General features: G+C 38.4%; 1 protein-coding gene across 1 annotated transcript in view; it reads right to left on the bottom strand.

Annotated features, from left to right (window-relative positions):
- The window catches only part of PLXDC2 (plexin domain containing 2), a 395,504-nt gene that overhangs the window by 164,753 nt on the left and 203,982 nt on the right, over nt 1-26,769 (bottom strand). The window contains exon 4 of the mRNA XM_024576153.4: nt 25,528-25,674. Coding sequence (XP_024431921.1) covers nt 25,528-25,674 — 147 coding nt within the window. The remainder of the gene's footprint in view (nt 1-25,527; nt 25,675-26,769) is intronic.

The raw sequence follows: 26,769 nt of genomic DNA, 5'->3' as shown, positions 1-26,769 counted from the left end.
ACAACTAAAATATAGAACAATCATCACTCAGGAATGTCAGAAATTGAGCTGAATGGAAGTCTGGCAACCATGAAATTGAGTTGAATGGAAGTGTGACAACTACAGAAATGAAGAAACCACATCCATCCAGACTGGGAGGAGGGGGCCAGATGTGGAATGGACTAGCCCCACACGCATGTGGATAGAAATTTGGAAGGGATATCTTGGGAGCGAGGAGTCCCAAACTCACACTAGGCCTCCCAGCCCTGGATTCCAGTGCCAGGAAAGTCACAACTTCCGGCTACAAAATACAGCAGGGATTGAGTCAGTGGAGGAGAATGCTGGAGCCCTAGGCAGTAGCTTCTCTTGGGGAACATACACACAGACTCAACTACTGAGACTCACTCCCTCTGAGCTCCAGTACCAGGGTGGCAGCTTGAAGGGTATCAGTGGTATACAGGGAGACTAAAGTGTCTGGCATCAGGGTGAGCAGAGGCCATTGTCCCTTTGCTGAGTCCTCACCCCAACAGAGCTGGTAGGCTGGTGCCATATCAGAGATTCCATCAACCTTGCTAACACTGTGTGACCCACCATGGAGATCCACAGAGGCTCTGCCTCACCCAACTGCTTTTCCATAGTAATGGCTTATCTTGGGTTCTAACTCTTATCAAACAACCAACAGCTGCCTCAGTGAGCCCTAGCAGCAGCAAGATCAGAGTCACAGCTTGGCTTTACCTGGGAATCTCCAAGCCCAACACAAGTAGCAGCCATCTCAGATTGCTTTACAGCTCAGACAGGGTGACCCGGGCAAAACACAGGTGGGGCTGACCTTGGCCTGCACCACCTGGGAAACTCCAGGGCCAGTGCACCCAGTGGACAGCTACAGACCATGCTGGAGCACCACAACCATACCCCTGCACAGCTGATCCTCCACAGAGGGCAGAGGTTGGGGTCAGTGGTCACAGCCAGTCCTTGGAGCAAACTGGCCCTCCCATTGATCTGCCAACTGCAGCCAAGGCTCAACTACAAGAGGAGGGTGTACTTAGTCCACACAAAGGGTGCACCACCTTGAGTACCCAGTTTGGGTGATAGGGGAGGCTGTGCCACTTGACCCTACAGGACACCTACTACATTAGGCCACATTACCAAGACACAGAGTCAAAGCAGCTCTACCTAATACATAGAAACAAACAAAGGGAGGTTGCCAAAATGAGGAGACAAAGAAACATGGTTCAAATAAAGACCAGATCAAATCTCCAGAAAAAGTACTAAACAAAATGGAGATAAGCAATCTATCAGATGCAGAGTTCAAAACCCTGGTTATAAGGATGTTCAAGGAACTTTGTGAGGACGTCAAATAGCATAAAAAAGACCCAGTCAGAAATGAAGGATTCACTAATTGAAATAAAGAACGATTTACACGGAAACAACAATAGAATGGAGGAAGCTGAGAATTAAATCAATGATTTGGAACATAAGGAAGCAAAAAACAACCATGAAGAACAACAAGAAGAAAAAAGAATCCAAAACAGTAAGGATAGCATAAACAGCCCCGGGACAACTTTAAGAGGTCCAACATTTGTCTGATGGAGTGCCAGAAATGAAGAAAAAGAGCAAGAAATTGTAAATCTATCTGAAAAGATAGTGAAAGAAAACTTCCCCAATTTCGTGAAGGAAGCAGAAAGCAAGTCCAGGAAGCACACAAAGTCCCAGTTATGGTGGATGCAAAGAGGCCCACTCCAAGACACATTACCATTAAAAGGTCAAAATTTAAAGATAAAGAGAGACTCTTAAAAGCAAGAGAAAAGAAGTTTAGTTGCCAGATGGGAGGGGGCAGGGGGAACATGGGTGAAGAGGTGAGGGGATTAAGAAGTACAAATAGGCAGTTACAGAATAGCCATGGGATGTAAAGTGCAGTATAGAAATTAGAGTAACCAAGGAACTTATACCCATGACCCATGGGCATGAAAAATAGTAGGTGGATTGCCTGATGGCAAAGGGGGTGCTGAGTGGAGGAAGGCAAAGGGGGAATATCAACAATTGTAATAGCATAATCAATAAAATATAATTTTTAAAAAAGAAAAGAAAACTACAGACGAGTGTCTCTGTTGAATATAAATGCTAAAATTTTCAACAAAATATTTGCAGTCTAGATCCAGCAACACTTTAAAAAGGTCATACATCATGATCCAGTGGGATTCATCCCAGGGCTTCAAGGATGGTACAATATTTGCAAATCAATAAACATAATACACCACATAAACAAAATGAAGGACAAAAATCACATGATAATATCAATAGAAGCTCAAAAAGCATTTGACAAAATCCAGTACCTATTTATGATAAAAACTCTTAGCAAAGTGGGAATAGAGGGAGCATTCCTCAACATAATAAAAACCATATACAAGAAACTTACAGCCAACATTATACTCAATGGACAAAAACTAAGAACTTTCCCCTTTAGATCAGGAATAAGACAATGGTGTCTGCTTTCATCACTCTTATTCAACGTAGTACTAGAAGTTCTAGCCACAGTGATGAGACAAGAAAAAGAAATAAAAGACACCCAAACTGGAAAGGAGGAAGTAAAACTGTCATAATTCGCAGACAACATGATAATGTACATAGAAAACCCTATAGTCTCCGCCAAAAAATTACTTGACCTAATAAGTGAATTTGGCAAAACAGCAGGATACAATGTCAATATTCAGAAATAAATAGCACTTCTGTACACCAACAAAGAAATATCAGAAAGAGAAACTAGGAAAAAATTCCATTTAATATAGCAACAAGAAAAATAAAGGACTTAGGAATAAATTCAACCAAGGAGGTAAAAGACTTATACTCAGAAAACTATAGAACACTGAAGAAGAAATTAAGGAAGAAACAAATAAATGGAAGCATATGCCATGTTCATGGATTGGAAGAATTAACATCATTAAAATGTCCATAGTACCCAAAGTAATCTATAGATTCAACATAATTCCTATTAAAATTCCAATGGCATATTTCACAGGTCTAGAACAAATGTTTCAAAAATTTATATGGAACCAAAAAAGACCCCGAATAGCCTCAGCAATCTTGAGAAAGAACAAAGTAGGAGGGATAACAATATCCAATATGAAACTATAAGGCCACTGTAATCAAAACAGTCTGATATTGGAATAAGAACAGACACGTAGATCAATGGGACAGAATTGAGAAACAAGTAATAAACGAAGTCTGAATGGTCAATTAATATTTGAAAAAGGAGGCAGGAGATACAATGGGGTAAAAATAGCCTCTTCAATAAATGGTGTTGGGAGAACAGGCCTGGTACATGCAAAAAAATGGAACTAGACACCAACTTACACCATACACCAAAATAAACTCAAAATTGATAAAAGACTTAAGTATAAGTCATGACACCATAAAGTCCTAGAGGAAAACACAGGCAGGGAAATTTCAGATATGTCACATAGCAATATTTTTGCTGATATATCTCTTACAGAAAGGGAAATAAAGGAAAAAATAAACAAATGGGATTACATCAAAGTACAAAGCTTCTGCATGGCTAAAGAAACCATCATCAAAATGAAAAGGGGACCAATTGTATGGGAGAACATAGTTGCCAATGATACATCAGACAAGTGTTTGATCTGCAAAATATATAACGAACTCATACAACTAAACACCAGGAAGACAAACAATCCAATTAAAAAACGGGCAAAGGACTTGAACAGACACTTCTCCAAGGAGGACATACAGAGGGCCCAGAGACATATGAAAAGAAGCTCAGCATCACTAGCCATCAGAGAGATGCAAATTAAAAGTACAATGAGATACCACCTCATACCTGTCAGAATCTAAGTCAACAAACAAAAAGTGCTGGAGAGGATGCAGAGAAAAGGGAACCCTAGTGCACTGTTGGTGGGAATGCAGACCGGTACAGCCACTGTGGAAGACAATATGGAATTTCCTCAAAAAACTAAAAATGGAACTGCGTTTTGACCCAGCTATTCCACTGCTGGGATTATACCCTAAGAATCCCTAGTCACCAATTCAAAAGAATTTATGCAGCCCTGTTTATAGCAGTGCCATATATAATAGCCAAGTGCTGGAAACAGTCTTAGAGGACATCAGTAAATTAGTGGATAAAAAACTGTGGTACCTTTACACAATGGAATACTCACAGAAGAAAGACAGAAGGAACTCCTTCCTTTTGCAATAGCATGAATGGAACTGGAGAATATTATGTTACATGAAATAAGCCAGTCGGTGAAAGACAAATACCATATTATCTCACCTATAAAGCAATCTAATGAACAATGTAAACTAACAAACAAAATAGAACCACAGGCATGGAAACATAGAACAGACTGAGTGACCAGAGGGGAGTAGAGAGGAGGATAATAGTGGAAAGAAGGGGAAGGGCCTAGACAAAGAACATCTATATATGACCCATGGACATGGACAACAGTGTGGGAATTGACTGTGGGAGTGGGGAGGGGGTGGGTAGGATGGGCATAGGAGGGCCAAGGGGGAAAAATTGGAACAACTGTAATAGAATAACAATAAAAAAATGAAACCCAAGTCATAAACCCTACCAATGGTAATTCTATATATTTTTTAAAAGGCTATTGTGTCCAAATTCGACTATTTCTGTATTATCTCTCCCAATGCACAAACTTAAAAAAATACAGAAGTATACCTAGATTGAATTTAGCTTCTTCCAATTTTGCAAATAATTGCTTTTTTATATCCATCAGAGATTTCTAATAACTTTTTTGGCAAGAAATTAATCATTCAAAACTTATGGTGACTTTCAATTAGATTTTCTTTCCTTTTTAATGAAAGCTGAATCTTTAGAACGGGTTTATCATCATTTTTATTTTTTGCTGACTAGTGGGAAAAACAAAACCCATTTTTACTGCAGTAACTGAAAGGAGTGATTACTAATAACTAATAAAAAAAACTTCAATAACAAAATCATATATTTCAAAGAAAATAGCAAATAATTTTATAAAGACACTTGCTATAGTATATGATTGTCCATCATTCTAATTTATTTCCATGCTCATGAGCAAATTGGTAAAATTTATAGCCCTTTGACATTCTCACTTCCACAATGGGAGTTTGGTTTAGACCTATAATCATTAATAAACTCTATCAATAACCCCTAATAATGAACCGGAGGAATATGACATGAGTTTCTCACCACCACAAATATTTCAATACTTTTAGAATAAGATTGAGATACACAAATAGATAAAGACTGTTTTAAAAAAGCAAATAAGTTCTCAAAGAAAATTTGTTAACAAAACATCCCGAAGAGCAATGTCAATGACTGAAATGCTCCCCTGTTTAAATGCTCATTTACCTTCGTTAACACCATACTGCCTCACACTGGTAAGAAATAAAAATGACAATTTAGAAAAACGCCAGTTTCTCAGTAGCTGTGAAATCTGCCCATTTCTCTCCAGGTGCTACTGACACTCTTCCCCAAGTGCATGTCATTCTTATTGCAGTAACTTCCTCATGGGTGTCTGGCTTTAATTTTCCTATAGTTCATTCTCCTTATTATTCAGCTTATCACTCCCGTACTGCAGATCTTTCAATCTAGAATCCCACTGTGTCTGAAATAATGCTGAAATAGTGAAAATGGTTCTAAGGCCCACCACTAATTGGCCGGCTCCTGTTCCCTCACAATTTTCCCTTGAGTCTCTGCTCCAGCCAGCCATCTGGAACATCTGTTAGTTCCTTGAAACTGCCATGCTTAACCCTTGGCTCTGGTAATTTTACATGATGTTTCTTCTGACTGTTACAATCTATCAATCTTGGTTAGTTGTGGCTTCCATATTCTTTAAGCTTTGGCTTAGTTTGGGGGACCCAAAATATCAACCCTGACATAAGGACTCAGAGGCAGATAGGTTTTTTGAAGGTGCTCTTAGGAAGCATTTGTTAAAGGAAGTGAGAAAAGAGAAACTAGTAATAGTTACATTATTGGATGTGTTACTACTATAGTCAGGTCTCCCCTTGGAGTCTCAGAAACAGTAGGGAAAACATGCCTCAGAATCATTTCATTGGGGGTTAGAATCGGAACATCACCCATCAACTCCCGTCCCCTAATGATTGAAGGTTGCTCCTGGGGGTGGATACTCTCAGCCAGAGAGAAGAGATATAGCACTTGATCTAGAAAGTTGTGAGCATGTTAGAAACTGTTCTCCTCAGTTTTGGTGAACTCAGGAAGGCAGAAGGGACGTGGGGCGAAGCACTGGCAGGACCAACTGAGGGTCACATCCTCAGAGAGTTGTGCCTTGACTTCTTGGCTCAAGTTATATCTTCCTACTGTATCTCACCCAGCATTCTCTAGATATGCATGCATACATAAAACAACTCCATCAGGTTCTTGTTACAACCTCTTTGACGTAAAACTAACTCAGCCAAAGAGTAGGTAAGTACAGCTCAAGTGGGAAACTAGAATTTGAGTACAGGTTTGATTGACAAAAAGGCAATGTACTTAACTACTGAGATATCTAAAACAAAGTGATAAGAAAAGTCACACTTAAACACAAATTTTCGGAAAGTTTTATTATCTCTCTTTAAAACTCACACAACCAAAAAATGCTACAACATAAACAAAACAAATGCTAGAATTTCATGAAATGCTTTGAAGCTAAATGATTATATATTCAATATAATTACCTTTGGATAATTATCTCAGTATGGTATATAAAACAGGCATTTAGGGAACTGAAGGAAGTTTTATTTGTTTATTTATTCATTCATGCAGTCAAAAATCAATTATTCAACACCTCATATATACCAGGAACTAAATCAGGGACTAAGGATAAAACAGTAAATAAGTCCCACCCTGTTCCTTCCTTCAAGGAGTTCACCAAGTAGTTCAGAATAGGATCAGAGAGGGTAAATGACAGGACCAGGCAGGGGCAGAGTGAGGACCAGGAGAGGACACCTAACCCAAAGGAGATGGCACTGTGACTGACTCTTTAAAAGGAAATACAGAAGTTAGCCAGATGAGGCCTGAAGATATGGGAGCAGAAAGGATGGGTCAAATTACATGTAGAAAGTGAAATTGGAAGGACTCCATGATTAATCGGGCAGAAGGGTTGGCAGTGAGGGAGGGCAGGCTCAACTAAAGGACAGGTTTCTAGCTGAAGGACTTGTGGACCACAGTGGTACCAACTGAGATGACAAATACAGGAGGAAGAGTTATTTTGGTTACCTGTTAGAAGACCTACCGTGTCACTAATCTGTTAAGGCTCCCTTAACTGGATAATAAAAATAAAAATGACCCAAAATTGTATATGCAAGAAATTGCTCTTCTCTAACCAGACAGGCTAAATAGAATCCTGGACATTGTCACAAAAAGCCATTGTAAACAAAAAGAAACATAATATTGAGCCTATGGTGTAATTACTATACCTTGAACATTATGCTGTCTTGGATCTCATCCCTTAAGAAACACCTACTTGTATAAGGGAAAGGGTTCAGGAAGATTGCCATGTGAAGGCACAATAAATTAATTAAGAGACTGGGCAAAATGACAAAGAAAAGCTCAGAAGTGAAATTTTCAAGAGCATGAGTGACATAAATAAAATCAACTAAATTTACTACTTCTTTACACTCTGTGGAAAGGAGTTAACTATTTGAAAGGAGAGGTGAGATAATTTTGAGACAAAGAAAGTATCACTTCTTCATATGGGGGAGGACACATTTATGAAACATTCTTTGAAGTGTTTGGTGAAGTAGATAAATGTATGACAGGCACAGACAATATATGACTGTGACCTTTCAAACTACATTATCCTCTCCCCACACCATGCCCCCTGAAATTATAATTAACAGAAATTTGGTCCTGTCTAAAATGTCCAAGCTTAGAAGACAACGCTGGGTTCAAACAACCCATGTTTATTTATACTTTCAGTTTACAGGATGAATACATAAAAAATACTATCATGTTTTATTGGCCCAATAATTGTGTTGTCACTGTATCAACAATACTAACCTTTCTTGCCTCAGTAGCCTAGCTAGTAATGGCACATGGGGTTAGGGAAATGGGTCGGCATGGACCAGAGGTGTCCACGGATGTTTTGGACAAGATAAATAACTAGGACCTTTGGGCGAGAACATTATGAACCATTATGTTCATCTCCACGATGGGACATTTTGGACAGGACCAAATGTCAGGCAAGCAAAATTACTGTTGGGGACAGACTATCAGAGTCAGTCAGGTCATGCTCCTGCATTTCTAGTGCATCCACACCTCCTACTGCCGCTTTTACTTATTTCCTTATGCCTGTTGCACTTTATTTTCTAATTATTATCTCTTTTAATTCTTTTTTAATAACACAAGAATTTTAATCCTAAATACACACCGTTTCAGTTTAACTTGTTTGCCTATTTCTCAGTTGTATTACACAAATAAATTAATTAGTCAGTGCCTGTAAAACCTAGAAGACAGAAACTTTTAATAAGAGCTAAGAATCTGAATTAGGCACTTTTATGATTCTCAAAACCATTTTTAAATGTCACTAATAAAAACTGCTTTTTGTTATAAGACAGCTTCTTCCTTACAGTAATAAAGCAACACGTTTCTGGTTTCCCCGAGCCTTTACGTGATCTGTATGAGGCATGATCCAGCCGAAAGCATCATGTGCAAAGGAGCTGGTAGTAACTGAACTTTTAATAATTGCTGACATCATGAGTTCATAAGAGCAAAGGGTCTAAAGAATATAGGATTATTCATTTCTTCAAGAATGAATTAATGAGTTATTTTCTAATTCCATACCCATATATTAATATTCTATTTTTAATAATTCAAATATTATTGTTTATCTTAAATCTCTCTAATAGGTGGAATATTACTTAGTAGTAATAGTAGTAAAGTGATATTTGTGTTATTTTTTCAAAAAGTAGGTCAAATAAATCTTGAGTCAAATCATTTTCAGTTTATTTATTTATGCTGGGTATTAACTTTGAGAGAATTGAAAACCTTCCGAAAAATTACATCTTGTTTTACTTAAAGGGCAATTTCTAGTGATACTGCCTTTCATCTGAAATACCTGAATAAATGATTTGCTTCTAGTTAGATTTATATCTCTAGTAAATAAACATGATTAACTAATCATTACTTATAACTTTTTAATAGATAACTCTGAATAAATTTCTTAATTGGAATGTGGTGTATTCTTCAAGAATGCACATAACAATTCACTAACTTTCTCAAAACTGATTAAGATCCAAAGAAAACACATTCACTTATGGGTGCTTAAAATAGGTTACTGGAGTCTTGCTAATTTACTTACCATAAGGCATACATTTTACAATCTTCTTTTAATGAAACTAGATGTAGAATTATTTTTTAAATTTTAAATAGTTCTTTCCTAATTTTTAAATGATATAGCATGTTTTCAAGTCAGGGAGACTTGAAATTATATCCCAGCTTTGGTACTGAAAAGCTCCATGATTTCATAAGCCATTTAACTCCTTTAAGCCACAGATTGCTCATTTGTAAAGTCAAGAGATTTCCTTAAAGGTTATTAGAAGGATTAAATGATTAAATTATACCTGGACCTTCATAAACACTGATTCAATGATGGCTAATGTTGTATCATGTACACAAAGGTATCTGGTATAGCAATAGTTCCTTAAAAAGTTTCCTAAACAAAGAAACAAAAAAATAGCTCCAATTTGATTCTTAATAATGATTAAGACCGAAATGATTTGATACCGTATGTTGCCTCTAATACCAATGCAGGCAAATTACTTCTGTAACAGAATCATACCACAATTAGATATTATGTTCCTGAGCAACGTCATGATGCCCTCAACTGTATTATGTTGAAAAATTATGACTACTGTGTTTACTGGTATTAGGAGAATGAAATTAGATTCTGGATAAGAAAAAAAGAGGACAATTAACAACATATGAATAAGGCCTATAGATTAGTTACTAGTAGAGTAACAATGTTATTTTCTTGGTAGTAGTTTTAAATTATATTTTATTGATTATGCAATATAGTTGTCCCAATTTTTTCCCCTTTAACCCCCTCCACCCAGTTCCCTCACTCCCTCAGGTAATCCCCACCCTGTTGTTCATGTTCATGAGTCATACGTATAAGTTCTTTGGCTACTCTATTTCCTATACTGTACTTTACATCCCCATGGATATTTTGTAACAATCAATTTGTACTTCTTAATGCCTTCACTTTTTTTGTTCAACCCCTCACCCTCTCTCATCTGGCAACCATCAGAATGTTCTCTGTATCTATGATTCTGTTTCTGTTCTGCTTGTTTGTTTATTTTGTTTTTTAGATTCAGTTGTTGATAAATAGGTATTTACTGCCATTTTATTGTTCATATTTTTATTTTCCTTCTTTTTAAAGAAGATCTTTTAACATTTCATATAATACTGGTTTCATGGTGATGGACTACTTTAGTTTTTTCCCTTGTCTGAGAAGCTCTTCACCTGTCCCTTGACTCTAATGATAGCTTCAGTGGGTAGCATAACCTTGGTTGTAAGTCTTTGCTTTTCATCACTTTGAATGTGCCTTGCCACTCCCTTCGATCCTGAAAAGTTCCTTTTCAGAAATCAGCTGATAGTCTTATAGAGACCCCTTGTAGGAGATTAACTGCTTTTCTCTTGCTGTTTTTAAGATTCTCTCTTTGTCTATAACCTTTGGCATTTTAATTATAATGTTATTGGGGTGAACTTCTTTGGGTTCATCTTGTTTGGGATGCTATGTGCTTCCTGTTCTTGTATGTCTGCTTCCTTCACCAAGTTAGGGAAGATTCCTGTCATTATTTTTTCAAAGAGGTTTCTAATTTCTTGCTCTCTTTCTTCTTCCAGCACTGCTGTGATGCGAATGTTGGTACACTTGTAGTTGACCCAGAGTTCCTTACACTATCCTTATGTATTTTTTATTTTTTTGATTCTTTTTTCTTTGTGTTGCTCCGATTGGTTGTTTTCTGCTTCCTTATATTCCAAATTGCTTATTTGATTCTCGGCTTCATCCACTGTAATGTCGATTCCCTGTAAATTGTTCTTCATTTCAGTTAGTGTATCCTTCATTTCTAACTAGTTCTCTTTTATGGCTTTCATGTCCTTTTTTATGCTGTTGAAGTTCTCTCTGAATTCATCTGTTCTTCCCCTAAGTTCCTTGAGCATCCTTATAACAAGTGCTTTGAACTCTGCATCTAGTAGCTTGCTTGTATCCATTTGGTTTAGTTCTTTTTCTGGAGTTTTGATCTGTTCTTTCATTTGGGCCATGTTTCTTTGTCTCCTCATTTAGGCAGCCTCCCTATGTTTGTTTCTATTTATTAGGTAGAGCTGCTATGCCTCCCCAGCTTGGCAGAGTGTCCTAACATAGTACGTGTCCTGTAGGATCCAGTGGCACAGCCTCCCCTATCACCCAAGCTGGGTATTCAAGTTGTACCCTCCATGTGGGCTGTGTACATGCTCCTCTTGTAGTTGAGCCTTGGTTGCTCTTGGTATGTCCAAGGTCAGCCACCACCTGTGTTCTGTACAGGGTCACACAGCATAAGCCACAAAACAATCTGCAGTCGGTTGCTACTTGTGCTGGGCTTGGAGGTGCCCAGGCAATGCCAAGCTGTAAATTAAAGCTGGCTGCTGCTAGTGCTGGGCCTGGGACAACTTAACGAGAGGTATGGGCCTTGCTGAAGCCAGATGCTGCTTCTTTGAGAGAATTTAGGAAAATCTGAAGCATGGGCCAAGAGAGCCAATTGTATGGAAAAACCACTGGAAACAGCTTGGGTGGGATTGAAAGTTGGGTGGGGCAGGGCCTCAGGTAATCACCAGGGCAGGGCAAACATTATGAACCAGGTTGATGGAGTCTCAGATATGGCACCTATGGCTCAGCCAGCTCTGTGGCTCTGTTGGAGGAGGGCTCAGAGGAGGAATAATGATCTTTGCCAGCATTTCTGCCTAGGAGATAGCTGCTCCAAAGCTCTAATCCTGATGCTGTACAATTCAGTTCCTCCCCATATGTCTCTCTCTGGTGCCTTTCAATCTGCTGCCCCTGAGCTGGATCTCAGAGGGAGTGAGTCTGAGTAATTCTGTGCATGGGCCCTTTAAGAGGAACTTCTAGGGATTCCAGCAGTTTCTGTTTTCCAAAGCCTCAATGCCCCCTGGTTTTTACAGCCAGAAATTATGGGGATTCTCTTCCTGGCACTAGAACCCTGAGCTGGGAGCTTGGTATGGGGTTGGGACCCTTTGCTCCTGAGATATCCCTCCCAATTTTTGTCCATCACATATGGGTGTGGGACCAGCCTGTACTGAGACTCCTCCCCTCCCACCAGTCTCAATATAACTTGTTCTTTATGTCTGTAGTTGTAGGACTTCCATTCCGCTCAGTTTCTGACGGTTCTGTAGTTTAGTTGTAATCTGATGTGGCTGTGCAAGGAGGCGAGCCCTGTTTACCTGCGCCGCCATCTTCTAATTCCTTGGTACTAGAAAGTGTACCACGAGTACACAAGATGTTAGCATTTGGGAAGCTGGGTAACAGTTATATGGGAACTCTTTCAACAATCCTTGAAAGTTTTTTTATAAGCCTGAAATTATTTTAAAAAATACATTAAAATGGAAGGGCAAATAGTATATTCACACCACATTAAGTAGAGGAGCCAGGATTTCAATCCATATAGGCTTGACTCCAAAATGCTGAGTCTTAACCACTGTACTATTTTATCTCCCTTCTTTCACACTGGGCAATTCTTTACCTACGTTATCAGACTTTCCATAACTGTTTTCTACCTGGAATCCTTAACATTGTCAGGAACAATTTTGTTTAAAATGAAATAATGATGCATGAGGCCAAAGTCAAAAAAATACAAAGTCTGAAAAAGGTTCAGAGCGGTTCTCAGATTCCATGCCTGGAGTTACAGGGACCAGACTAAGGGAGCGCCATGCTGGCTGGAGCCTCACGGAGGCCGGAGGGCAGCACCTTCTCGCCAGAGGACCGGCACGGCCTGCAGCATTTACTTTCCACGCCAGGATTCAGATGCTTCCATTTTCCTCTCCCCAAGGATAGATCCAGGGGCCTATTTCCTACACTTCCAGAACACTCTTTACTTTTTTACAATTCTCCATGGTAATTGCATTTCACTAGTTTATTCACCTACTTAACTGAAATCAATTCACGGATAAAAGTAATTGAAAGATAGCAGAGGGATGTGACTATAAGTACATGTACATGTATGCTTGTAGATATAGATGGAAACATTTTAATTAACATGTTTCCACAAAAAGCAACTATTAAAGAGAGAAAATGGACCATGGAGAGGCACATACATGTAGAACAGCAATGCCAACTTCTTTTGATAGACCCTAACATAAAATCCTGCTTCTAGTCTAAAAATGAGCTGAGTGTATTCCAGAAAAGAAATTAGCTGCAGTGGGCAGCGTATTTCATAATGCTTTTACCATCTGGGATTTTTTATAAAATGGAGTGTTAGCCAACTCTCATGCCCTGGGAGGAGTGAACAGGACGTGGGTCATTGATCCAATGACTGCAAACACTGGAAACCTAATTAAAAGATCAAAATGTTCATGGAAATGGACTAATCAATATGCAAATATACAAACAAGGGACTGGATACTCAGTCTTTCAGAAATAAAGCCCATCAATTGAATTGATTTTCTGAGTTAGGAATTCTAACTGCTTCAGCACATTTTCCATAACAGAACTGAGAACTTCATTACCCCTGTATATTGAATGACACTCTGCAGGAAACTGTTCATAAATTAGAAAACAAAGCGTAACCATTTTGCAGCTACCTGATGCTCGCTCATGTGAAACAGGGTAAGTGAACCCTCACCATATCTTTCGGCCTCTCGAATTGCATGGGTCCCAGTAAACACCTGACTTAGGTAGTACGCCTCTACTTGAACATTTTGAGAATTATTCAAATTGCTTACGTGACTACCATTCAGGAAGGGTGCAGAGCAACAGCCAGTTCAAAGGCACATAGGAGGTACCACAGGATTTTATAAGGAAAGCCTTGGAGGGTATGGGAGAGAGAGAGAACCAGGGAAAGCCACTTCCTGATTTTGTGCCCTGCTACGGAAGCAAGGCAGTGGATCCCTCAGGCTTCTCTAGCCAGAAGGTGCACAGGAAACATTTAGGGTTCTTATTAAAATACAGATTACGAATTGGTAGGTGTTGGGATGAAGGGGGTGAAATTCCACGTTTCTAATAAGCTCTCAGGGCTGCTGCTACTCCCCAGGGAACCCATTTTGAGTGGCAACACTTGATGTCATATAAATGTCTTTGAAACTCCAAAACAATTGTTGTGAGGACTTTGACAAGCGTGAAATGGATTAAAATGATAAAGAGACTTGATTCTGGATAACATCATCTCACTTCACCTGGTAGCACTTACATGTCCTGAAATTTTCCATTTCAGAATTGAAGCATAGCAGTACTTGCTTGCCAAACGCCTTTAAAGGGATGCATTGCTAAAGCTCTTTGGACAGCACTAGTACACATGAGGGCAACTGACACTCTTGTTACTTCCTTGACCACTGATCCTCAAATAGGGCAGGCAGGAGAAGTACTCCTTCTAGCTTATCCTTTGTAGTCTGAAAAGTCCCTGCCTCGCCTTAGGCCACAGGTGGCAAACACAAGGTCCGAGGGTGAATCCGGCCCTCCCATTTGTCAGTGGCAGCACCCAGCTTCTGCTTAACTGTTAAGGAGTAGTTACATTTATACAGTCCTAAAATTATATTCAGCCCTTTGAAGGCAACTGTGAGGCTGATGTGACCCCTGGTGAAAATGAGTTGGACACCCCTGCTAGTTGATTACAATCCGTCCTGCTTCTTTCCTGTCAGTGGAAAGTGAGTGTTTTAAAGTTAAATATTTGTATGATGATCATTAGTATCAGTGGAACAGACATCTACAACACTGGGCCAGCCACTGAATTAAGCACCGTGCAAATGTTACATCATTGAATTCTAAAACCAACTTTAAAATGTTGATGCTGTTTCACTCCCATTTTACAGATGAGGAAAATGATTAACAAGAGTAAACAGCATGCTCGAAGTCACCCAGCTAGCAGTTGGCGAAGCAGGAGGAGAATGGGGACTCAAATTGAGGTAGCCTGTTTCTAAGTCAGCCTGTTTAAACACTGTTACCAAGCTGCCCCTCAACAGACGTGTTATGATTTGACATTCAGTGCAAAGTACATCAGAAGAGGGGCAAATAATTCAAAATTTGATTACAGGTTGAAATTGAGGTTAGACCAAGTTCAATTTTAACTCTTTATCCTCTTCTGCTAACTTTGCATTTTCCTAACTTTGTATTTGGAAATATTTTCAAATGAAAGAAAAGTTACAAAAATAATAGAATGAGGCCCCTATACATTTTACACAGATTCACCTATGCTTAACATTTGGCCACATTTGCCAACTTCTGGATTTTTCAAAACCTAAGGAAATAGATACCTCTCAATACAGCTTCTTCTTTTAAAAATTTTTTTTATTATTGTTCAATTACAGTTATCCCCATTTTCCCCCCATTACTCACCCCCACCCTACCCACCCCTCACCTCCCAATTCAATCCTCCCCCTCCGTTGGGTTTGTCCATGCGTCCTTCATACATACATGTTCCTTGATCTGACCTTTCCCCTTCGTTCCCTCGTTACCCCCCACACAGCTTCTAAAAGCTGCTCCCTTCTGACACCCTAGCATATCCACAGGTTAACCTGTCTGGGAGCAGGGCACAGATGCCTAACGTGGCGTATTCGACAAGAATGAATTTTATTTGGTATTTCTTCTCAGATAGCTGTTGCATGATAAGAAATTCCTGGCATTTTATCTTGAGAGTAGCTACAGGAGTTTCACTTCTAGTCCCACTGACATCTTAACAGAGCACCCTTGGTGAAGAAAGGAAGAGACACCCACTTTCTGGGGCTGGACTCGGGTGCAGTAGAAGTTCTGATGGGAAGCCAATTTATATATAAAAAAACAACAACAATACATCTCATCTTGACTATTTCCCCAAGGCAGTGGTTTTCAACAGGTGTGCCACAAGAATTTTTAAAACATGCGATACCTGACTATTTACACTGACCTGTTATCCCTTAGGCTGTCAAATTAAAAAAGGACAACAGCTAACACAATAACAACCATCCAGTGTGAATAAATCAAAATTAGACCTTTTTTGGGTCAGATTGGCACAAATTTAATTTTTTTGGTGTGCTGCATAATTTTAGTAATCAGAGCGGTACCTCAACACTCATCGTTAATTCATTCCAGAACGTGTGATGAGTGCTGAAACCAAGTACTGGAGCATGAAGCATTTTTCTCTTGCTAGACGGCATCGTGACTCATACAAGTTCTAGCAAGTGTGACGAGTCCTGAGCAAGCGCCATATGCTGAAACTTTTTTCTCATCAAAATGCCATGAGTACAGGGTCTGATGAGTTCTGAAGCCAGCGATCACCGAGGTATGACTCTAGGTTATGTGAGCCCTGAGCTGGAGAGGGTTGAAAATTGCGGCCCTAAGGCAATCGTCTACAACAAAGAGGCAGGCTCTAACTTGGTGAGAAGAAACAAAAATAAAAGATACTGAAAATACCCATAAAATATTTTTAAAAGATACTGGAACACTAACTGGCAGAGAAAATCTTCATCCCAAAATGCCTTTTTTTTTCTTGTATAATTTAAGATATTTCACAAGAATTAAAACTGCTTACTTTTAGTTGTGGTCACTCTTAACGAATATTATTTTCTATTTATATTTTGCTACCTTTTCTTTTACAAAATATTTTCTTTCAAAAGATTCATGTGTAAGCTTAATCACTGAACAACTTCAGGATGAGAATATTTTGCATTCATATTGTTCATAATTAACCTATAACTCGGGTTAATTATAAAGCTGTTGTGTTGGTCTTGGCTGGGCAGCTCGGTTGGTTAGAACATCTTCCTGATACGTCAAGGTTGTGGGTTTGATCTCTGGTCAGGGCACATACAAGCAGCAACCAAAGAATGCACAAATAAGTGGACAACAAATTGATGATTTCTCTCTCAAATCAAGACATAAAAAAATTAAAATTAACTGCTGTTAAGTCTTCATGGAGAGATCTCAGAAAACAGGATAAAAAATATCCTGGAAAAGAGAATCTACGATGAAAGACAGGAATAGATGGACTTACTTATTCTATCAGAGACATGGTCATAGTGTCCTAGTTTAGCAGCTTTATGACCACGAGTGGTTAATGTGACATCTTCTAAGAGGGTTTCACAGAAACCTCAAGTATTCACCTCACTTACGACTTTAAAATGCTGAGTAGATATTTATTCTATAGCCATCACTGGTAACAGAGAATGTATAAAGTTACCTCCTAATTTATCTATGCTAATTTTATATAAAGAATGGTGTTCATCCTCCACTAAAGACACAATATGGAAAATTAAGAGGAAAGTAAACTGAAATATGATGAACTCAAGTCATTAATGCCATCATCAGAAGACAGAAGAGAAAATAGCTCTTTCCATGTATTTTCTGTCTTTGAGGCAGGCGGACCAGCTCATTTCTTTGGCACTCAGAAGAACAGAACTCAGTTACTCTAACCTCACCTTAATTTGTTGAGTGGAACAAAGGTCCTCAAGTAAGACTGTCTTCGGGACAGAAAGAATTATTCTCAAAATTAGTAGGTGACTTAATGACAATAGTAATGTAAAATGAATTAATTAGACCCGAATCAAGCTAGGTGGATTGACATTTGCACACCCAACTCATCTCAGCTTGCTATTAAATAGAGGAAAATGCCATGAACAGAGGCAAGTAAAGCCAGTTTGATGAACTGTATGTGGAGGTCTTACTTGAAACAAAGCAATTCAAAACACAAAAAGCAGCATGTTTATTCACTCAACCAAATAAAAATAAGTAAAAGCAACTTGTTAGACAGTGTGAACAGAACATAGACAGAAACGTGTGGTCTAGACAATAGCCTAATAAAGATGGCAAATTAAATTACCTTTTGAGTTAATCATTTAGAAAAATATGCACTTATCAGCGGATTTTCTGATGCACAGAAAAAAATGAAATTATGCAGCATGAGCAAATAATGGACTAAAGTCACCACTGGCATCCAAATTTAGCTCTCCCAACATCAACATTATGCAAATATACGACACATGGAAATGCTAGTAGAAATGATGCTGTTTTCCTGAAAACAAAACAAAACAAAACAAAACTGCAGTATACTTAATGTTTTTAATGAAGGTTTCTGTAGCCCTGACCGGCATGGTTCAGTTGGTTGGGCATTGTCCTGCAAACCAAGAGGTCTCTGGTTTGATTTCCAGTCAGGGAGGGGCCCATGCCTGGGTTCCGGCTCTGTGACCCATCCCCAGGTGGGGCTCTTGCAGAAGGCAGCCAATTGATGTTTCTCTCTCTCATCGATGTTTTTCTCCATTTCCCCCTCCTTCCCTTACCCACTCTCGCCTCCCCTCTCCCTAAAATAAAAAAAATAAATATTGTTTTAAAATGGAAAGTTTCTGCGTATATTCAAGTAGTCTGAGAATCCTTGCCAAGAACAGTCCAATTTTTAAAATTCAAAACAATCACCATCTCAAAAAGTACAAGTTTTATTTCATTTTGCTGGGGTTTCTTATATAAAGAATCAATCTTTTTACCAACCAATAGAAAAATATATTTTTTAAGCTAAGGGCTTGTTTTGCAAAGACAAAGAGCACACTGACAATTTCTTGCAAAGAAATTGCAAGACACTGACTATGTCTTGCAAAGAGCACACTGACAATTTACTGGCAAAAAACATATGTGGAGACATACAGATATAAAGATCTGTCTATCTAGACTCTTAGAGAATACTGAGAATTTAATTTATTTGGGGGTTATTTTTTTGTCGTAAAAATTTAGGACTTTCAAATAACAATGCAGTCACAATCTTATTTTTATTTGATGCTTTTAATATTCTTTCATGTCTATTTTATTTTTTATTCTCAAATTAGAACTGAAGGGTAGTTAAGGCAGGCAGGTTATAAAAGTGAAATGCAGAGAGGCCAGAATCTGAGAAAATAACGTTTAGAGCCATGGTTTTACAGCTTCTATAATCCCAGATTCCTTCCACTGGAAAGTGGTATCATACTGTGAATCAGAATTTCATATACTGTAGTTTGTGGAAATGACTGGCTAATGAACCAAACTTTGTGCCCAGCAAAGAATAAAAGTATATGATATAAAAGCAGAGAAGAAAATATCAAAATTATGGAATTTGAAGGCCCACACACAGGATAAGGAACATTTGTAGACTGCTTCCTAGATTTTGTAGAAACTTCTATATCTGCAGCCTGACAACTGTGCAGCTTTTAATAAAGGAAAAAAAAAAACCAAGTAAGTACCAGTATTTGAATATAAAGTGCCTGGCTCATGGCTTACCATATGCTAGGAACTTAACATAAGTTTTTCAACTTTCCTTTCTGTAGGAAGGTATGATCCTTCCTTTTTTTTAAGCTTTTAAAAATTCTCACCAAAGAATATGTTTATTGATTTTAGAGAGAGAGGAAGGAGGAGAGAGAGAAAGAAACATTGATGTGAGAAACAACGATTAGGTGCCTCCCACATGCACCCCAACTAGGAACCCTCAACCTAGGTATGTGCCCTGACTTGGGATTGAACCCATGACCTTTCGGTGTACGGGACGATGTTTCAGTCAACGGAGTCATCGGGCCAGGGCATGAGCCTTCCTTTAATTTGTCAAAGGTAAAACGAGGTTTTAACATCTGCTTTTTGTGTGATAATGATTTAAGAAATGTTATTCAAACCAAAAAGGACAATGAGATGTTTGAAAGAATATGTAATCAAATTATAGTATACATATGTAATATAAATACTAATGAGTATGGCTTACACTGTAAAAGGAAAGACAAATCAGTGTGTTCTGACATGTGCAACATGTAAACTAAATGATTTATAAATCACTTATAATTGATTCAGAATACAACATTCTGCCCTGAAATTATAAGAATTATTGTTAATGAAGAAAAGGGAAAATTTGTACTGTTTCCACCCTCCTCCTCTTTCTAAAATATTAATCTAAGATTCCAAAGTGCTCTTTGGATCACATTGATGAATGACGGTGAAAGAGGAAAAAATTTTTTCAGAAATCATGCTTCCAAGTCAGACACTCCTTTGACTTCCTCTGAACCATTCTGAGGAAGCCAGGGAAGGGGAAGGAAGCTGTACCTTCAGAAACATCAATCTTCTACCTTTCCTACTTAAGGCTGGATTAGTTAACCAACTGTCCCTGGGTCTGCCCCTGGGTCTGCCCCTAGCTAGATCTTCCTTTCCTCTCTTTCCTTCTTTCTTTTTTTGTGTCTAATTTGTTGACAGAATGCATGCCCTTAGGCATACAAATTATATCATTTGGTGATAATATTACAGAAAGTTTCCTTTTCCCTTAGGGCTCCGAATCAAAGATTATAATAATTATGATATCAGCAAATCAAATTTATAAAATGGATGCCTTCTTCCCCATTTGCCATTTTTCCTTGTGCTAAAACCTCTCAGCAGTATCATGGGGACAGTACCTGTGCTTTTGATACAGAGACATCTAATTGGACCACTGGGAGGAGTAGGAAGGGGCGGTAGGAGGAAGTGCCCGAGGCAACGGTATACAGTCTAGGACAGGATTGGCTGAGAAGCTGAATGCCTTTAGAGCACACGGAATTATGGCCTAGAAGATTTAAAATAAAAAAGATGGCAGAAACTGGCACTTGGGTTCCTCTTCCTTGAGGATGCCTGGACGATTGTGCTGCAGCTGCCTGCAGTTCCCACAGGATGATATTTTGGATGGATTTTTAGATAGGAAGGAACTCCAGCTGCAGCCTAGGATCAGGCTGGCCTGGCAGAGGGTGGCAGGGTTATTTTTGTCGGGGTGGGGGGGTTTCTAGAGGGGATGAGCTCTGACGCAAAAGACTGCCATTCTTTCAAAATTGTGGCACTTTTGTATCTTATGTTGTTTTCGTTTGTAAACTAACCCTATAGAAATAAGATAATTAAAAACTAACAGGGGAAATGATAGGAGAACTCAGGGGTTAAAGTATTTAGCCTTAATTGATAGGTTTAAGTGATTGAAGCTGTAACTAAAGAGTTAAAGAGTTGAGGCTTCATTGAGAGACTTAAGAAATTAAAGCTATAATTAAAGAGTTCAATATTTTAGCCTTAATTGGTAGGCTTAAGTGACTAATGCATACAGAAAGCTGTTGTTTCAAAACTGTGTAGCTTTTGAATAAAGATTTCTTCCCTTTATCACCAAACCTTTGTCTCCAGAATTTTGCCTAGAGGGTGGTGCGGGCAGCAGGACCCACTTGCTGTTTGGTAAGTTTGGTGCCTGTATTGTGTGTGTTTTGTGGAGGTGGGAAGGAGGGACTGTGTGGACATTATTGAGCCACCTGGTACCTTACCATCACAATTCTGTCCTCATCTCTAACAACCTAATTCTACTCTGAGGAAGGCACAATAGAAATTGAGGAAAGAGATGTAGGCAGTATTGGAAATGTAAGGAGGCCAACTGAGGACATGTTAAACCATGCACCACTCTCTCCAATTTGGAAATCTCATAGTAATTTTTAACAATCACATTTTTGAAACAAATAATATTTGCAGAAAAAATAATTTTCCATTAACTCAATTTATAAGTTTCAAGATATAAAGCTTATTTAAATGGAGTCCAAGTGGCAAATTTTTCCATTGGAGAAAAGAAAACCCTTGTACACTGTTGGTGGGGTTACAAACTGGTGCAGCCACTATGGAAAACAGCATGAAGGTTCCTCAAAAAATTAAAAATGGAACTGATAAGGGAATTCAAGAATTGAAGATTTTAGCCTTAGTTATAATTGCTAGGCTTAAGTGATTAATGCACATGGAAAGCTCTTACTTCAGGAACTGGAATCGTAACCTACATGACTCCAGGAGGTGGAGACAAGCAATTGAACCTTGTGTTCCAAGAGGTCTGCAAGCAATGGAGATGGAGTCTGAGCCATTAGGGAAGGTCTGAGTTGCAGATAAAGAATTGTTGATCAGCAGATAAAGAAGTAGTAGGAAAGTTAGCAAGGACTGCAATTCTTGTCTGATTAACCTTTTTCCAAACCCCTTACCTACCCTTTTCTTCTTATGAAAAGGTTGGTTTGAGATGAGAGATTAAGACTTTTTTATGGTACGTAATCCACTACCTTCTCAGATTGCCGGGATCTGAATAAAGCGCAGGTAAAGATTCAATCCTTGTCTCTATTTATTGGTCCTGGAAGTGACAGGCAGCAAGAATACTAACTTTGCTGGTTCCAGAACTGTATGACCCAGAAATCCCACTTCTGGATATCTATCTGAAGAAATCCAAAACACTAATTTAAAAAGACACATGCATTCCTATGCTCATTGCAGCATTATTTAAATAGCCAAGATATGGAAGCAACCTAAGGTTGCATTGATAGACAAATGGATAAAAAAGCTGTGGTACTACATGCAATGGAATATTACTTGTACATAAAAAAGAATGAAATCTTACGTTTGCAACAACATGGATGAACCTAGAGGGTATTATGCTAAATGAAATAATTCAGATAAAGATACCTTATGATTTTACATTTATGTGGAATTTAAAAAACAAAATAAACAAATAAAGGAAACTAAGACATAGTATTGAAGGGAAGCAGAGAGTAAGGCACCACAAAATATGCCTTTTGGAATGCTGATTGCTTTAAAAATCTGGTAATTTTCAAGCAAGAAAAGACTCAGGAAATAATTTTTGACGCCTCTACCTGCCTAAGGGAATTCAGACAGAAAACCAGGTCCAGGAAGACAGCTCTCATTTTAGATAATGTGCAGTAAGTGTGATGGGGAGGAACCTCGCAAGAATCTTTTGATCAAAGTCCTCACTGTGCCCCATTGTTAACTGCGGCCCAGCAAGCATTAATGTAACAACCACTTGCTTTCCATCTGCCTGTGAATTGCCTTCTCACACTTTGAAGCCTACACTACAAACCTCGATTGCCCTTTCTTCTTGGCTCAAGAGGGAATATAAGTCCTAAAACTACCTTATCTGTCCTGGGCTCTCATACTCTTTTGAAACCCCTGTATGTACACAATAGTAAATCTGGTAATTTTCTCCTATTAATCTGTCTCATATTAATTTCATTATTGTCCAGCCAGAAGAACTTAGAAGGTTAGCAGGAAATTTATTTTTACTCCCCTACATTATTAAGTTCATTGTTGTAAATGGAAGTGTGTGACTGATGTGTGTGTGTTCTGTTAGTGGTGACAGGGAAATGGACCAAATTTTAACTCTAAGAAATGTCTGATAATGGACTAAATTCTCATGAAAAAAAAAGAAACCAACCTATGATTATAACAGAGCAGCTAACATAAAGCTTTTTACCAATTATTTAAAAGATCAGTGCGTGAAGTACCAAGTGAGTTCCAAGCATCAGCTCCAGTTTTTCTATTTGTAATAAGGCCAATCTCTGGTGTTGAAAGCAACAGTGTCACTGCCACGCTAACAGTAAGAAAAAATGAATTACAGCATCCTGAGTTTTCTCAAAACTACCAGAGACCTGAGGTTACAGGGCAACCAAGCAGATCCTACTGCAAAGAGAAAAAAAATCTTCTTCAAGGGACATGCCAACTATATCACCTTTCAGAGAACACAGGAGAAAGAGATAATGGTGATATAAGTGTGTAAGGAGAAATCAGCTAACATTTTAACTAATGACCTTTCTCCGCCTAGAGACGTCACCCATAGTGGCCAACACCAGAACTTGGTCACTTTTCGTATTCTCTGATAGGATACAGCAATGTTCAAACTTTTACCAAGTATATTTTATACTAGTAGGCACTGTAATACAGTGGGAGGATTTTCAAATGCAATAACTTTGGAATAAATGTTGTCTTAATACAATCTTTCACATTTTCACTTCTTTTGAAGATCTGTTCTAAAGCTAGCAGTGAATCGTTTCCCAATCTATCATCTCGCCCGGGGTTACTGGGGAATGGAAAGGAAGGATAATGAAATTCAGCAAGGAGGGGTGGCTACTTCCTTTCCTTCTCTGCCTCAGAAAACATGTGCTCTACACTGAAAATTGAATAAATCATCATGGTGGATTATAATTAATTTGCATTTTAACTATTAGAGGTCGACCTTCTGAAATTGGAAAATCTACATATATATAATGGTTGTGGCCAAAATTTCAGATATTTTATACTTATGAAATCTGTGTCTCTGAATCACTTAAGCCATTGACTCTTTATATGAACTATGCTATAACACTTGAAAGGTTAAAGATTTTTTTCACTTTAAGGCACACTAAACTAAACAGTATTTCATTGATGGTAAGATCACTGCTACTGTCCTTGATAGAAAAACGAAATAATATCTAAAATGTTAAATCAGGCACTTAGCCAGAAATAATTATCAAAAGCTGTTGAGAAGAACCCTGACTGATGTGGCTCAGTGGGTGGGGCATCATTCTGCAAACCAAAAGGTCATGGGTTCAGTTCCCAGTCAGGGCAAATGCCTGTGTTGCGGGCCAGGTCCCCGACTGGGGGCATGCAAAAGGCAACTGATCAATATTTCTCTCCTTTTTCCCTCCTCTCCCCTCTCTCTAAAAATAAATAAATAAATAAAAATTTTTAAAAAACTGCTGAGACCCAAGTGTGGTAAATTTTACACACACGTTTTGAGTGCGGGCTTGACTGCCTAGGTCAGCATCCTACTTTCATCACTCACTGGCTAGGGTCACTTAGGTAGGCGACTTATTTTTCCAGGATTCATTTCTCTCATCCTCAATACCTGGGTGACAAACTATTGAAATCATAGGATTGTTGTGAAGACCAAAAAGCTAATCTGTGTAAACATTCAGCCTAACAGATTAAATAGGAAATCAATGGCCATGATAGGTGAGGCCTATATTAATTGCCCTGTTATAGTCACCATACGGATCTGGAAACTGCCTCAGAATAGTTACACTATTTGTTTAAGAAATCATGGCTGGTAAATAATGAACTCAGGCTTAAAATATGTTTGCAGACTTCTAGGTTTTTATTTTTTTCCATTTACATCACACTGCTTCACTTAGATACATAACTTGGTCTACATGTGTTATCTGAATCATAAGTGTTTCTAGTTAAATCTTTCTCAGATTCTGAGTAAGAAACTCATATCAAATGGAAGATACTAGATTAATGTAATTTTTAAAAAAAATGTTCTGTAAACTCATGGATTACAAGAAAACTGAAAATCATTCAAAATCTATCTTAACTTTAAATATACAACTCACCCTCTCACTACAGAAATTAATTGTTAACTTGATTAATTAATAGTTAAATTAATGGTGGCTTCTCAAAATATTTTTTTCATCTTCTATAATATATGCAATTGTTAATCTAACTTGCAATTGCAGAAATAAATATACTTGAAAAGTGATCATCATCACAAAGTATTGGTAGGCCAAGTAAAGCAAAATTTTTTTCACAGCAGGTAAAAATAAATTCAAAATGTTTAAGCACTTACTGCAGCTTGCCGATGAGTATTGGAGAGTATTCCGTGAATCTTCACTTTGTCCTTTTCCATTTGGTCTATGTTCACCCACAAGTCCCGACTGGCAGAATCAGATGGGCCATATATCCGAGATATATAGTAATTGTGATCTGTGTCCTCCTATAATAATAGAGGATAATGCAAGTCAAGAACAGAGCAGAGATGGAACTTGAGGGCATTATGCTAAGTGAAAAGAGTCAGAGAATGACAAGTACTGCATGTTTTGATATGTGGGATGTAAAAAAAGCTGAACTCATGTAAACATAGAATAGAATGGTGGTTACCAGGTTCCGGGGTTTTGGGAAAATGGGGAAATGTTGGTCAAAGCTGACTTCTTAAAAGAAACCTTTCAGGCAAGAAGGGACTGGAAAGAAGTATTCAAAGTCATGAAAGGCAAGGACCTACATTCAAGATGACTCTATCCAGCAAAGCTGTAATGGGGGGAAAGGGATAAAGGTTGTCAATGAACATGTATGAAGGACCCAAAGACAAAGCCAAAGTGGGGTAGGATCAAGGGTGGGAGATGGGGATGGCTGGGCAGGGGGAAAACGGAGACAACTATACTTGAACAACAATAAAAAAATACTTTAAAAAATAGAATGGAAAGGCAGATAAAGTGTTTCCCAGATAAGGTAAAGTTAAAGTAGTTCATCATTACCAAACCCTTATTATAGGAAATGATAAAGGGACTTTTCTAAGAAAAAGAAGATGATCAAAAATATGAACCGTAAAATGACAACAAACACAACTATCAACTGAACTTAAAAAACAAAACAAAAACAAAAACAAACTGAGCAAACAGCTAGAACTGGAACACAATCACCGAAATGGAGATCACACGAAGGGTTATCAGTGAGGAGGGGAAGGGGGAGAATAGGGAGAAAGGTACAGGGAATGAGAAGCATAAATGCTAGGTACAAAATGGACAGGGGGAGGTTAAGTATAGTATGGGAAGTGGAGAAGCCAAAGAACTGACACATAGGACATGAACTAAGGTCGGCAGCGGGGGGCGGGGGGGAGATGCTGATGGGAGGGGGTGCAGCGGGGAAGGGAATAGAGGGGAGAAAAAATAATGGGACACCTGTAATGGCATAATCCATAATATATATATATTTTAAAAAAAGAGTTCAAACTCCAGTTATAAAATGAAGAAGTTCTGAGGATCTCCTCTACAGCATGGTGACTACAGTTAACACTGTATTACACACTTGAAAG

The sequence above is a fragment of the Desmodus rotundus genome, chromosome 4, assembly GCF_022682495.2.
Source record: "Desmodus rotundus isolate HL8 chromosome 4, HLdesRot8A.1, whole genome shotgun sequence".
Lineage (NCBI taxonomy): Eukaryota > Metazoa > Chordata > Mammalia > Chiroptera > Phyllostomidae > Desmodus > Desmodus rotundus.
Note: the sequence above shows the minus strand (reverse complement) of the source record. Positions and strands in the feature narration are given on the sequence as shown.